The 16152-nt window shown below is 37.7% G+C and overlaps 1 protein-coding gene across 1 annotated transcript; it reads left to right on the top strand.

Moving 5' to 3' along the window:
• Window positions 1-826: 826 nt before the first annotated feature.
• LOC120010286 (protein TPLATE-like) lies at window positions 827-9860 on the top strand. The gene is made up of 7 exons (XM_038861044.1): window positions 827-2149; window positions 2632-3228; window positions 3422-3783; window positions 4678-4981; window positions 7370-7492; window positions 8202-8657; window positions 9024-9860. Exons 1-7 carry the CDS (start codon window positions 1025-1027, stop codon window positions 9576-9578), a joined length of 3522 nt encoding a protein of 1173 aa, XP_038716972.1. The 5' UTR covers window positions 827-1024; the 3' UTR covers window positions 9579-9860.
• Window positions 9861-16152: the final 6292 nt, after the last annotated feature.

Consider the following 16152-nt stretch of genomic DNA (forward strand, 5'->3'; position numbering starts at 1 on the left):
GGTTTTTGGTTGAAGACATGTTTGGGCGCGTAATTTAATGCCATGTGATTGCCCTAACGTGAATATATCACGTTGTTCGCCAAATCATCACGCCATTAACGGTCAGTTTGCCACGTATGCAATTTAATTGACCAGAAGTTGTAAAACCTGACCGAGTGATCTATTTGACACAATTTATTCTTTCGGTTATGAAATTGAAACAATTTTACCTTCAGTGTGCAAATTGAAACAAGCATCATCTTTCAGTGTGCAAAAGTGCAATTTACCCCCCACAATTCTATTGAGTTGCCTTTCACTTAGAAGTCTTAATAGATTGTTCACAATGAGTTGCTATTTATCTGTGCCTTTTGGGTGATTCAGTCATCTCTTTCTTTTCGAGTTTTTTGTCGAAAATGAATACATTCAATTGTTTGAATGTTAGAAATTATGTTGTGGTTTGACATTTATATTTTATGCTCGTCTCTTTTGGATGTACTATAAATTTTGAAAGTAAACATTTGCGGTTCACATGGTTAAGATAGTGTCTATTAATTGTATGCCTATATATGTTGATTTGCAATTTCTTAGGGGCATTGAGCTGAGCCATCGACGAAGCGTGCATGCTAGTTCGAGTTGATAATAATAAACAAAACTTTACTTGAGAAATATATGCTATTTTTCTTAATTAAAATTTTCCCTATGGATCGACTTGTTAAATGGAGGTTATCTTGAGCTATCTAAACAAACCTCTAAAGCGAGCCCACTCCAAGGCCTGTTTCACTTTCACGACCCAAAAACAGCATGGGCCCAAAATTACCTCACTGGAACCCAATGCACCATCTTTGATGATGAGCAGAAGCATTCACCATGGTGCATGGACACCAGCTTTGAAACTCCCACGTCCCCCACCTTCCGTCCTCTCTCTGCTTAAACAAATCCCAAATTTCGGCACCAACAACTGCTGTCACTAGCATTTTTCCAAATGTACAATCTACACTGCCTCAATCTCTCCTAATTTGTCGTTGTTACTTGGCGAATCTATAGAATGGATATTCTGTTTGCTCAGATCCAAGCGGACCTCCGTTCCAACGACGCTCTCCGGCAGTCAGGGGCGCTCCTGCAGGCGCTGCAGCAATCAGCGGCAGGTCGAGATATCTCGGTGATCGCGAAGTCCGCTGTGGAGGAGATCGTAGCGGCACCCGCCTCCGCTGTCTGCAAGAAGCTCACCTTCGACCTCATCCGCTCCACCCGCCTCACTGCAGATCTCTGGGACACCGTTTGCCAAGGTATCAAGTCCGATCTCCACTTCCCCGACCCCGACGTCACAGCAGCTGCCATTTCCATCCTCGCGGCCATCCCTTCTCATTTGCTTGCCAAATTAATTACCGAATGCAACTCCGAGATCTCTGGTTGTTTCGACTCCCCGAGCGATAACTTACGGTTCTCCATCACGGAGACCCTCGGTTGTATACTTGCCCGTGATGACCTCGTGACTCTCTGCGAGAACAACGTCAACCTCCTCGATAAGGTCTCCAATTGGTGGTCCCGCCTAGGCGCAAACATGCTCGACAAATCTGATACTGTTTCTAAGGTAGCATTTGAATCTGTTGGGAGGTTGTTTCAAGAGTTCAGTTCGAAACGTATGAGTCGTTTGGCGGGTGATAAATTGGTTGATAGCGAGAACTCGTATGCCATTAGGTCTAACTGGGTTTCTTCGATGGTGGATTTGGTGTGGAGGAAGAGAAGTGCCCTTATGGCTAGATCACTGATACTGCCGGTGGAGAGTTTCAAGGCTACCGTGTTCCCATTGGTGTATGCCGTGAAGGCAGTTGCGTCAGGGAGTGTGGATTCGATAAGGAGGCTCTCCAAAGTTGCAAATGCGTCCAATGAAGTTGTGGCAGAGTCGAATGCCGAGAAACTGGTGGGTGTCTCAGATTTGTTTACGCATTTAGCGCCATTTCTGAAGTCGTCTTTGGATCCAGCCTTGATCTTTGAGACTGGTATTAACATGTTATACTTGTCTGATGTGCCGGGAGGCAAGCCGGAGTGGGCTTCTCAGTCAATTATAGCAATTTTGACTCTCTGGGACAGGCAGGAGTTCTTTTCTGCACGCGAGAGTATTGTTCGGGCTGTTGTTACGAATCTTCACTTGCTTGATCTTCATATGCAGGTGCACCCCTTCTTTCTAATACTCAAATTTTTTACACCTTACGGCAGAAGGTTCATTTTTTAGGTGGAGGATTGAAATTAAAGAATATTTGTCCTAAAAGGGTCTTCCTCTGATCTTCTCAATGCACTGGTTTGGCTACCAATTTGGAAAGTTCATCATATATTCATATCTCGTTGTTGTCTCCTATTTTGTCAATAAATTCTAATTTACCATTGCAAAAGAAAAGGAAAGGAAATTCTGTGTGGTTAAAATGCAGTGGACCTTTGAGAGTGATAGTTTACTAAGATAAACGGGAACAAGGCTTTGTGAATAAGCTGAACGATGATGTGGCTGTCCTTTTTAGTGCTGAAATCACAATTGTTTATTGAGAAATGATGGGAAAGGAGATATACGTGTACTTGTCATGTTTTTTTAAGTACTGTTTCTGATTTCTGAAGGTGTAATTTTGTTCATTATCTTATATTCCAAGTTTGTACTTGAAGGTTTCTTTGTTTCGGAAGTTGCTTCTCATGGTGAGAAATTTGAGAGCAGAATCAGATCGCATGTATGCTTTAGCTTGTATATGTCGGACGGCTCTCTGTGTTGATCTCTTTGCAAAGGAGAGCGTCCGCAGGGGCCAGAAACCTGTAGCAGGAACTGATATTGCTTCTCTATTTGAGGATTCAATAATTAGAGATGAGCTTAATAGTGTAACAAAAAAATTCTTATTCAGGGAGGAGTTAGTTGCATCACTGGTGGAAAGTTGCTTTCAGTTATCTTTACCTTTGCCTGAACAAAAGAACTCGGGAACGGAGAGCAGAGTCATTGGAGCCTTGGCATATGGAACCGGTTATGGTGCTCTCAACTGGACTGAACCAGCTTTGGAAGTGGTGGAAGTTTGTAGGCCTTGTGTCAAATGGGATTGTGACGGGCGGACGTATGCAATTGACTGTTATTTGAAGTTACTTGTTAGGCTTTGCCATATATATGATACCAGGGGAGGTGTTAAAAGAGTGAAAGATGGAGCATCACAGGATCAAATTCTAAATGAGACTAGGTTGCAAAACTTGCAACGTGAACTTGTGAAAGATCTACGAGAGGTATGTGGTCTTTAATATCAAACTTTTTGACTTCAGATAATCTAGAATGATGAAGTTGTTTGGGAATTCAAGTATGTTGTCATTATTTTTTTTATGTTTTTTATTTTTCTTATTATGGCACTTTACAATTTGATTTAGTTATGATTGCTTTCATGTACTTTCCTTCACCTTATTTATTGGCCATCTTTAATAGGTGAATACTCCAAGAGTGTGTGCCCGCCTTATTTGGGCAATAGCAGAGCACATAGATTTGGAAGGTTTGGATCCTCTTCTAGCTGATGACCCTGAGGATCCTCTGAATATTATTGTAGCGAATATCCACAAAGTTCTTTTCAATATTGATTCATCTGCAAATACTACTAATCGGCTTCAAGACGTTCAGGCTATACTTTTAAGTTCTCAGCGGTTGGCATCACGTAACCTTAGGGCTGGACAGTTACTAACTAAAGAACTTGAAGAGTTTAGAACCAGCAGTTTGGCTGATTCAGTGAACAAGCATCAATGCCGTTTGATTCTACAGAGACTTAAATATGTTTCAGCTCATCCAGAAAACAGGTGAGCACATGGTACCTTTTGTACGCCCAGATATGTTGGGGTAGTTAATAAGCTGACATTATGAAATGGTTTAATGAATCACGTTATAAATGTAGATGTATGAAAAAATGATATTTGATAATTGAAGTGTTATGTCTGCTAACCCCTGTTTACTGGTCTCTTCTGAAACTTTGTCCTCCATGCCGCACTTGACCCTTTCCAATGTGAATTTTTTCTTGTCAGTTGGCTGTTCTATACGGAACATGCAATGAATAAAACTATGTGAAAAAAAAAACAGTTTTTCTAGCCTCTGAATTTAGTTCAGACACGAGTGTTCTGTGCAATGCCATTCTTCATCTTTTGGCATGGTGGAAAGGAGTGATTGGAGAAGAAATTCAATCAAATTTGCATTGGCTTCTGTTGGGTGCAGACACAACATATCCTTTTCCTCTTATCTGGGATTAGATTGTTACATATCAAAGTGCGGAGAAGGCGAGAAAATTTAGTCTTGGAGTTGCATGCACCTTCATAGATCGTACAATTCATTTTCAGTCAGCATTTTTTAATATCACTATATTAGGACACAGTATGGTATAATTAGTGATGCATAAGAATGTTTTGTGAAACCGAAGCATGGGATCACTAGCATCCTAAGCTTCTGATAATGTTATCAAGCAGTGGTGAGTTTTGGTAAAAGGTTTATGTGATCTTTGTGCTATGCTTTGGGGCATATAATATACATTCATGTTCGTTTTTTTAAAAATTTCTTTCTAGGGAAAGAAAAATTTGTAATATTTAAGATGTTCTGCTAGCAGCTAGCATCCGCCAGTCCTTTTATCTCTTCCCCTTCTCAAGCAAGTGTTCTGTGGAAAACCATGTGGGAGAATAAGACTGCCAGTTTTTTACCATTTTCAGGTGGCTAGGGGTTGGTGAAGCCAGGGGAGACTACCCATTCAGCCACCACAAGCTTACTGTGCAGTTTTATGAAGCAGCTGCTGCTCAGGACAGAAAACTGGAAAATTTGGTCCACAAGGCTATTTTAGAGCTTTGGAGGCCCGACCCTGGTGACTTCACTCTTCTCCTGACAAAAGGAATCGAGGCTACATCAATTAAAGTTCCTCCAACTGCATATACTCTGACTGGTAGCAGTGATCCTTGTTATGTTGAAGCATATCATTTGGCAGACTCAGGCGATGGAAGAATCACACTACATCTAAAGGTTAGAGCTTTCCTCATTCTCAGTTGTTTAAAGGTGCCTTTTTGAGCCATTTGTTTCAAGGATCAAATACACGCGGTAAAATATACCTCTAAATCAACTATTCAAGGTTTTGAAGTGAATTTCTTCTACAATTTTCTATTCCGGCCATCTTGATCCCTAGAAGGAAATCAATGGCGTATATGAAATGAAGGTTGAATGAGCTTACCTCAAGGATTCAGATACAGGATTGGAATTCCTGTCCACTAATTGTTGTGAAGAAAGTTAATGGTTGCAACTAGGGGTTGGCACACCAGTGGAGTAGTAGCCAATCCCCCCCCACCCCTCCCCCCCGGATTCAAATGCCCAAAAGCTTGCCCACTAAAAAAAGGTTAATGGTTGCAACTCAAGCTCCAGGTTGCTAGAAAGCAACAGCACCAAGAAATACGGTATTGTGTTTTGATTTTTCGATGTGAGAATAGTAGGAAAGAAGGATATTATGTGTAATATGAGAGTGGCTATGTAAGAACATTGGAAGTAGACCTTAATCTTAGTAAATTATTATTTCTTAGAAAAGCACCAAGTGGGTGCAACCCATATAAATACAAAGAGGTTAAATTGGAGTATATCCCTTTTTTCTTTCTATGCTTTTTTTTTTTTTTTTTTAAACTTGTGGGAGCTTATTTAGAACTCTAGGATATATTCTCATTTGGAAGATAAAATCTTCGGGAAATACACCAAGGGTAATCAATTTACTGTAAATTCCTACTACACGGAGCTTTTAAAAGGAAATTATCACCATGTAAATCCTTCCCTTCCTTGCCACTGCATTGAGAGGTCAATCCACTCTGTAAGGTTATTTTCTTTTGCTGGGAAGTAATTTGAACTTTGAAGTAGAGTCTTGACCATGGATAATCTGCAGACAGGAGGTTTTTAGTCTGCAAATAGATGGACTCTCTGCAAGTCAAACTTGGAATCAGTCGATACTTCACTGCCTCGGTACAAATGGAATTGCTGCAGAAGAGGTACGAGCTTGGGAGCTCTAGGGGCTGCAGCAAATGTAGCAGGAGAATTATCCAACCAATCCATTACTATGAAAATTATATGGTTGATTTGGAAAGCAAGAAATGATATGGTTTGCAACAATAGAGAAACTAACCTAGATTTCTTTGTAGAAAACTGCTTCTGTTCGTTGAAATTTTGACGTGGTCTTGTAGAATCCAGTCAAGGTCTTTTACGTACCCTCTTTGTAGTACCTTATTTGCACCTACTTGTTGCTTTGATAGAAGAGCATCCAAATGTAACGAAACTAAACGGATGATCAATAAAACCATCCGTTGAGGGCTGCTTGACATTGTAGAATTTGTTTCTCTTCTGTTCCTGATTAACTGCATGATATAGTATATTTCTGATGGATGTCCCTGTTGGTCTTGTCCTTAGAAAGAGAAATCCAAGAAATAATCTCGTTGTCCACAGAAGTACTGAACGCCCGGTTGATACCCAAAAGATTGAAGGCTGTAATTTAAACTCTCTTGGATCAGGGAAACTGCAGGAGAAGATGGTTTATAGATTCCTGGTTTCTATTAAGAAGCTAGCATCTATTTGCTGGGAATTAACATCTTTGCAGATATCCAAGGTCTAAATTATACCGAAACCACTTCCCAGCAGTAGGCGGCCACCATTGGGAGAACCCTTGCTTTGCAGATGTATTCAAGGAAAATGAGGGTTGCAAAGATTGAATTCAGTCTTAAGGAGATCGTAATAACGAAAATTTCTGTGACAATTCAAATTTTGATAGGATTCCAGGATTTTGTAAGCCAAGCTGGGCCTGAGACTGGAGTTATAGATGGCTTCTCGTTGGGTGCCGTTAAAGATGTTCTAGGTATGTTCAGTCGGGGGATGGGAGTCATGGGACGTACAACTAACATATAAATGCTACTTGAAGGGAACCTAAAGATTAGAGATTAGACTAGGTCGTATTTAGAGCAGTATCACCTATCCAGTTATCATCCTAGAATCAGCTGATTCAGCTGCCTCTGCCAGCTTTAGAACAAGTAAGAAAAAACCAATCATCCCATCTTTTCTGATATAATTTCGCAGATCAGACCCTTATGCTGCTTCTCTTTTCTGAAGTCTAGCCATTACTTTCAATACCAGGTTTTGGAACAATAACCTTCCTCCAGAGGCCAGAGATGCTCTTCATGCATAGTGAACTTCCTCAACCATTTGCCTAATGGTTCTTGGTTCCTATATTCTTAGCAAGCTTGGTGATATTCCTATATTCGTGCTCGATTTTTTTTAATATTGTTGTGATTCCAGCTGTGATGGTAGGTATGTTTGTTCTTTTTTTTTTCCCCCCCTTTTCCAAATGACGATAATGTTCCATTGTTAACTTAATGCACTTAATTGCAGGTTCTAAATTTGACTGAACTTGAATTGAATAGGGTGGATATTCGTGTTGGGTTATCTGGCGCCCTGTATTTCATGGATGGGTCCCCTCAAGCTGTGCGACAGTTACGTTATCTTGTTTCACAGGTAAGCTGCATTTGATCGAGGCATTTTAACTTGTGCTGCTTAATTGTAATCTTGTTTGTTCTTTATGCAAATTGCAATCGTGTTGGTATAGTACTTCTTTATTCCAAGGATGCTTTTAAAAGAATTTTGGTGTTAATGTGTTTGTCATTGGACTGTTGTTATTCTTTAACCACAAAGTTTCCCTTGTTATTTGAACTTTCTTTGGGAAAGCTTTTTGGGTTAGGGAGACTTAAACCCTGACCTCAAGGTCTTGGTGATGGGATAAAACACGACTAAGTGGTGATCTCACTGTTGTTAGTTCAACTGTATATATGGAAGGGTGAATATGTCGGTCTATTTGTTTCTCCTGCTATACAGATGTCCATGTGGCTCAAGCTATCCTTGATACCTGTGTTGGAGCGATTTTACATTCCAGTATTTCGTAATTTGGTCTGTCATTTGACAAAATATTATTGTTTTGTGAAGTTTGAAGATGAGTTTTTGTTGCATTACTGACAGCTCAACAAAGTCTGTCCCTTGAAAACCATTATCGTTCAAGCCTTGCGAGGTTTTATGTAATTTTCACTTTTGGGCAACTTATATTCATCTCATTCCTTTTAGTAAAAAATAAATTCATCTCCTTCTTGACTTATTTCCAAGAGTTCTGTTTGCCGTCAGAATTTTCACCATAAGATTCTATGTTAATTTCATTTGATTATTTTGTTTCTAGGACCCAGTACCCTGCAGTGTGACTGTGGGGGTCTCTCGTTTTGAAAGATGTGCACTTTGGGTTCAAGTCCTGTACTATCCCTTTTATGGCAGTGGTGCTGTTGGAGATTATGAAGGTGACTATGCCGAGGAGGATCCACAAATAATGAGACAAAAGAGAAGCTTAAGACCAGAACTGGGGGAGCCTGTGATTTTGAGATGTCAGCCTTACAAAATTCCACTGACAGAACTCCTTTTACCTCACAAAATTTCACCAGTTGAATTTTTCCGCCTGTGGCCCAGTTTACCTGCTAGAGTGGAGTACACTGGTACTTACACTTATGAAGGGAGTGGCTTCAAGGCTACTGCTGCACTACAGTATGGGTCTTCTCCTTTCCTAAGTGGGCTTAAATCCTTGTCTTCCAAGCCTTTCCATAGAGTTTGTTCGCATGTCATCAGGACAGTGGCAGGATTTCAGGTGCCTTACTTTTGTTCCCAATTTTATATACTTCCACACAAGTTATTTCATTTTGTGTGACCTTATTTCTTATAGTTTAGACCACTATTTTCTTTTGTTGGTCAACACGTTATTACTTCCTTTGTTTTGACCAACTTCAAATCCTCAATGATGCTTATCTCTCACCAAATATCTAAAATTTAAAGTTTGTTCCAACAACCTAGTCGTCATAGATAAATTAACGAATTGTTGAGTTGATAACTATAAATATTTTTTATTTCATTGGTCTTGGACTGATAGTATTATGCCTAAACATCTTCGTCGAACCTGATTTGGTTGACTATAAAGTTCAAACATTAATATCTTGTTCACTGTTCTGTATAATAGCTTTGTTATGCTGCGAAAACGTGGCATGGGGGCTTCCTGGGCATGATGATTTTTGGAGCCAGCGAAGTGAGCAGAAATGTGGACCTGGGTGATGAGACCACCACCATGATGTGCAAATTTGTGGTTCTAGCCTCTGACGCTTCCATTACGAAGGAGATTGAATCAGACTTGCAGGGCTGGTTGGACGACCTTACTGATGGGTGTGTTGAGTACATGCCTGAATATGAAGTGAAGGTTGCTGCTGCAGAGAGACTTAGAATCTCAATGGAAAGGATAGCCTTGCTGAAGGCAGCCCAACCGCCACCCAAGTCTGAAATATCAGATGATGCAGAAGAGAGTGATTTAGAAGAAGAGGAAGAGGAAGATGGAGATATAACAAAGAAAAAGGAGAAAAAGAAAGAAAAGAAAAAGGATGGCGAGGAAGAAGGTAAACCTAAAGGACCCTCAACGCTGTCAAAGTTGACGGCAGAGGAAGTTGAGCACCTAGCTCTTCAAACAGCTGTGCTGCAGGAGTGGCACACGCTGTGTAAAGATAGAAGCACTAAAGTTAATTAACTACCGTCGGTTCTTCTGTGAGAAAGGTTTGGCGAGATTTTTCATAGTCTGATGGATTTTCTTTCGGTATTTGTTGTAGGTGGCTATGGAAAAGTTAAATGTTTGGTGATTATGTTTCTTGTTTGTTCAAGTTTTGTATGTCTTGTACCAGTAATCCTATGGATAGAAATCATTTATCAAAAAGCCAGGCTTTTCATGTACTTTTGTGGTTTAGTAAAAGTTTTAGACGGGTAACTTTTGGTATTGCTGTGAATTTCAATCAAGCAAGACAGGTTAAATTTATAGCAGAAGCTTCCCATTGTCTCGCCAACATGTACATATGTTTTAATTTTTAACTAGCACTTCTGCCCCAAGAAATTAGAAATCAACAGTCTGTCTGTGTTATGAATTCTGTTATTGTTATTCAAACAACTAATGACCCAAAGCCTCCCATTCTACCAGGTCATATATTCGTTACGTAACATAGAATGTACGACAAATTTGTGTATTTCTTGGTCAAAAAATCCAGAGTTTTGAACACCAATCTTTCTCCCATCTCTTTCAGTTCCTTCACTGTACCCCAGAGGACAAACCTTGGAAAAAAATCAAACGGAGAGTAAGAGCAATGGGAAAAAAATATCCAAACACTAACAACACCACGATTTCAATTTTCAGTTACATCATATCATGCCTATAAATACTTGGACAGAGATGAGAACGTCTTTTTGCCTAGATACTCGTACATCTAATCTTCAAATGCAAAAATCTGAGGGATTGTTGGATACTGACACGTGTCTATAAATATAACTTTAATTTCATAAATGATATGTGGTTCATTGTGAAACTGTGCTTATAGGTTTGCAAATTTACATATGGATATGGTTTAAGTTTTTTTCCCCTCCCTTTTTTTGTGGTTGTTTTCCGTTAGATTGTTTTTCTCGCTCTTTAATTGACTTTCTAATTTATACCTCACTGTGGTGATGGTTTGGGTGTTTTTTTTACAATATTAAATTAATAAGACGACTAAATTATTACAAAAGGAGTAGATAAAATTTAATTATATGAATTGTTATGCATGAATGAGTTCAAGTGCTTATTGCTTACGAAAATATCCAATCCCGTGTTGATTTCACCCCTTAATTTTAATTATCTTTTTTGTGTGATCAATTTTAGAATATGGTTATTTTATTTTGTCTGTTTGAAAAAATTAGGAAAAGAATTAGAGAGATGGTATAATAACATGTGAGAGTAGGGACTTTGTGAAATTGCATAAGTTAGAGATTATGTTGGAATTTAAGTATGATGTAATCAAATTATAGTACATAAAAAAATATCGATCAAAGATGGATGAATGAAAGATCAATGAAAATAGTTACATAGATACAAATAGTTCAACCATACAATTATGATGATGTTATTGTTGGTATGGACCGAAAAAAGTAAATCAATATTTGTCAAAATTGAGGAAAAAAGAGTAGGTAAAATTATAGGACAAATGTTTTTGAATGTTTGAAGGAGAAACGAGAAGATCCAGGTCATTCCAACTACATTCAACCACAACAAATAAGTTGAAAAGAGGACATAAAGTACCACTTCATTTGTTTTGGTAATTTTAAGGAGTCCGCCACAAAATTATATGTATTTTTTAAATGATTGATGGCGGAAATGATTTGTTGTTTTCCTTGAAAGGTTCGTCAAATTACTTTACTTATTGTGTTTGGTTGCATTCTGAATGCATTCATTTTGAACTTCAAAATTAGGGTTGTTTGGTCATGACTTCTTTCTTTGTTTGTTTCTTTTGCTAGATTTAAGAGTTAGAAAGATGGTTTTTATTAAATTGATAGTGACATTGGTTGATTTCAGAAATAGTGTTGAGCAAAATATTAGATCAAAGTGCTGGTCATAATTAAACCAAATATTATGTCGGCAGCGACATGCTAGTCTTATCTTATATTTAAAAATGTGAGGGATTGATCATGTATTGACATGTGCCCTTGTGATTAATTGAGATATATTATCTGGGTTTTGCACTTTCAATGACATAAATAATTTGTAGATCAACGCTAAGGTGTAATAGGCAAGATTTGTTTTATTTCATGGGGGTTCGAATCCTATGACTTAGAATAGTATGTACCCTTTTTAAAGGGATAAGTATTAGGGAAGCTCCTAAATTTTCAAAAAAATGTCAGTTGAGCCCTTAACCTTTTTTTCGGACCAATCAGACCCCTCAACTTAAAGTAATAGTCCACGTTAGTCCTCAAACCATTTTATCAAAGTAATAGTACACATTAGCCCTCAAACCATTTTATCATTAAAATAGTCTGATGTGGACACCATTTTATGACGTGTATTTTATTTTCTTAAAAATTAAAAATATTTGTAATTACTGACATGGAAAATTATAAAATAAAATAAAAACAAAGAAAACCCTAAACCTATATCTATTCCTTCTCCATCCTCCTGTCACCGTCAATCCCAAAACCTCCTCTAACACAAGCTTCTCTTCCCAGATCTGAAAAAAGGGTCGCGATTGAGCTTGTGCAATTACTCTTATACCTTCGAGATCAAGATTGTGGCGCATCTTTGCAAGGTGGACACTGTCTTTGAAGAACTCTCTGAGTGGATTGAATACGGAATCTATGGCGTCCATTCTCTCACTTCTCTTTCTTATCTGAAATTTTGAACCTATTTTGAGTTTGTTAGTATATCTATGATTTGGAACGGAAGAAAATGGCCCAGGTAGAAAAATGGGAAGGAAAAAACACAGATCTGAAAGATTTTGAGTTTGCTCTCAAACCATTTGATCCTATTTGGAGTTTGCTCTCAAAGTAATGATAATTCCCAGAAACCAAATTTTAGGATTTGCTAAGGCAGTGTAGGAAAGGTTGACAAAGTAAGAAAAAATGGTCGCCGGAGAGGGAAAAGGTTAATATGATGTCAATTTTGATGGAGGTTTCTTTTTTAATCATATAAAAAATATATAAAACAATGACATGTCAACATTTCATTGGTCAATGCCACGTGTTTGCCATGTCAAATTACACATCAGTAATTAACGGTAACGTCGGCACCGTTAAGACGGAAAAGAGAGAGAAGGGCTAGTTTGGACCATTATTTTAAGTTGAGGGGCTTGATTGGTTCGAAGAAAAGGTTAGGGGCTCAACTGACCTTTTTATTGAAAGTTCAGGGGCTTCCCTGATACTTATCCCCTTTTTAAAATGGTTCGAATCCTGTGACTTACAAAAGTATGTACTATTTTTAAAATTCTTGGGTATTACTGTCATTTCAGTCTGAGATTCATACATGGAGACATCTGTTATTGTTGAATTAACATGAAATTGACACGTGTTACTCATTTCAATTCTTCATCATTATCCTCATAATCCTCTCACCTCTCTTTCAATCTTAAAACCTCCTAATCCTCTCTCATTAAAACCGAGACCACTGCCATAACCATCCCTCCTTCGCGGATTACCGTCCCAAGTTGGTGGCAACCAAGGCCATGTCCAATATTGTCACCTCTTAACCACGAGTTTACCTATTAACCCGGGCTTATGCGGTCTATCTTTTGGTAATGGATTTGAGCACATCAAACGATGATGCTCACCTCCACCATTTGTATGCTTATTTGTTTCTCATCATAGTCTTTCGTAATTTTAACATTTGTGTTTTGTTTTTAAAAATAGGGATGGAGCCTGCTTACAGAACTAAAACTAATAGATTAAAATGAAAATGTCTAATTTCTAACTATGTATCAAATAAATTTGGTAAAGTTAATTATCAATGATGCGATTCACGTCAGAAGAGTAATAGGTATAGCAATATAGGAAACTCATTTAAATCACAATCTTTCCCTTTTTCTTCTTTTATCATCACTCCATTTTCTCCATTTTTCACCTTAATTTTGTTTAGCTTAAATGGTGATTTATTTTGTCTATTTATGAGAAATTAGGAAAAGAAGTAGAGAGATGGTACAATAACATGTGGAAGTAATAACATGTGGGAGTAGTGACTTAGTGAAATTTCTCAAGTTAGAGATTATGTTGGAATTTAAGTATAATGTTATCAAATTATAGCGAATAAAAACATAGCGATCAATGATTGATGAATCAAAGACCAATGAAAATAGTTACACAGATACATATAGTTCAATTATCCAATTATGATGGTGTTATTGTTGGTATGTATTGGAAGAGTTTAGCAATATTGTTAAAGTTCAACAATATGATCAACAGTTGAGGGAAAAAGACCCGATAAATTATAGAAAAAATGTTCTTGCATGTTTGAAGGAGAAAAAAGAAAATTCATGTCTGTTTAGAGTTTGTCTTAATGTTATTAGCATGTTGTAAATTTATGTGTTAGTTTTACTGTTTGGAGTTTGTCTTTTAGGAAAAAATTGTATTCTTTTTCTATTGACTATAATTTGATAGTTAACTTTTGTTTTTGTTTTCTTATGCCGTTGAACAACCACAATTAATGCAAAAAGGCATCGAGCTGCGGCAAATCCCGCAGCAACCGCGCTAGTTATATAAATAATTGGTTACTCATCAAGTAAATATAACCAAAGATATACAGAGGCACGCAGTTCCCTTAAAGAAAAAGAAAAAAATCAAAGGAAAAACGATATACATGGTACCAAGGAATGATACTCATACATCTATGTCTTTATGTATTGTTTCCTCTTCTTCTTTTCATCTTCTACCTTCACTTTTCTATAATTTCAACTCTCCACTCTCTCTCCCCTCCCCTTCTTGTTTTGCTACATTTTTCTTGTTTATAAAATTTTCTACTTAAATTCCCTCTTTGTTGTTTGTTTCCTTCACTTCACTTCTCTTCCCTTTTAATCCAATCTTTCAACCCAACTTCCCTCCTCTCCTTTCCCTCTCTCCCCTCGCCCTTTTCATTCCTTTTTATTTTTTCTTCTCTAAAAATTTTCCACTTACCTTCCATGTCTTTTTTTCCTTGTTTCCTCCACTTCTTTTCCTCTACTTTCATCCACTTCTTTTCCTCTACTCTGTTCTCTGTTTTAATCCAATCTCTCTCGGCCCTCCTCCCCGTCTCCCTCCCCATATCTTCAATGTCTCTCTTTCTTGTTGTTTCCTTATTTTCTTCTCTTTCTTTCTCTTCATGAAAGTCTAGAATAATGTCTACACTCTAGACTCATTTTCTTGGTCTTATCTTCAATTCTGCAGATTTTGATCATCAATAAGTTTTATACCGTTTATCATAATCAATAGCAAAAATAGTTCTGCTCATGCACCTTCACCTATGATTGTCTCATATTAACCATATCGGATGACAAAACCAGCAAACATTCCAAGTAATGTTAAGAACTTTGTTTCTATCATTGTGAATGAATACATTTTGAAACCTTGAAATAGTTTACTAGGGATAGGTGCCATAGTTTGAGGTCATTGATTGCTGGCACTTGGCCAGATGGTGTTCAGATGCTTGAGCCAAACATAGTGATACAAATAATTAGACGAAGTTCTGCTAAACACATCTAATGGATGGCTAAGGTCCCTGATTTAAAATATTGATTCAGTGTTGTATGTTTCGGATCCTTCAAGAAAAAGAATGGAAATGAGAATGAAGAGGGAGAAGAAGAAGAAGAAGAAGAAGGAACAAGAGAGAAGAACGTTTGAATATCATTCAAGCTTAAGACATACAATGACTAAAATCCAGTATAAATATTATAGTCTGTCAACGATAAGATTGACAAGACAATATAAACAAATCAAGTTGTTTGAAATAAAAAGGAAAGTTAGTGACACTTGGGCCTTAGACCATTGGTTTGTGAACCAAAAGAATAAAGGCTGAAAATAAATAATAACAAACCCAAAAGCAATAAGGCCTATGCTTAACTCTGGTAAGAATAAAGCCCAAGATAAATGAATTAGCTGAGGTTAGGTCAGGCAACCTCATCTCTTCCTTTCTCATTCTTGAAAAATGCCTAATGCCACCATAGAAGATTCTTGGAAGCTCAAATGAGATGACAGAGTTTAACACCCCCTACAAGCAAAGCATGGTCGTCGATTATGCTTAGCTTACAGAGTAAGTGTTGTATACGGCAAACTGAAAGAACTTTTGTCAAAATATTTGCAGGTTGATCTAAGGATTTTAGGTATAGTAATTTTATCAATCCTTCTTGTACCTTCTCTCTGGTGTAGTGAAGATCGAGTTCTATGTGTTTTGTCCTTTCATGAAAGACTAGATTAGTGGCAATGTGCATAGCCGCTTGATTATCGCAAAATAGTTGCATAGGATAGGTGATTTAAATCTGTAATTCATTGAATAAGTTGTGAATCCATGCTAATTCAACTATGGTGGATGCCATGGCCATGTATTTAGCTTCAGCTGATGACCTAGACACTGTTCACTGCTTCTTTGATTTCCATGCCACTAATGCTTCTCCAATCTTCACTAAATATCCTATAATTGAGCATCTTGTGTCTGTGCATGCAGCCCAATCAGAGTCGCAACAAGCCTTGATATGCCAAGTGTTAGTGATAGGATAGAAAAGGCCTTGGACTAAAGTGCCTTTTACATATATCACAATTCTAATGGCAGCATTCATATGAATATCAGTAGGTTG

This window comes from Tripterygium wilfordii, chromosome 12 (assembly GCF_013401445.1).
Source record: "Tripterygium wilfordii isolate XIE 37 chromosome 12, ASM1340144v1, whole genome shotgun sequence".
Taxonomy (NCBI): Eukaryota; Viridiplantae; Streptophyta; class Magnoliopsida; order Celastrales; family Celastraceae; genus Tripterygium; species Tripterygium wilfordii.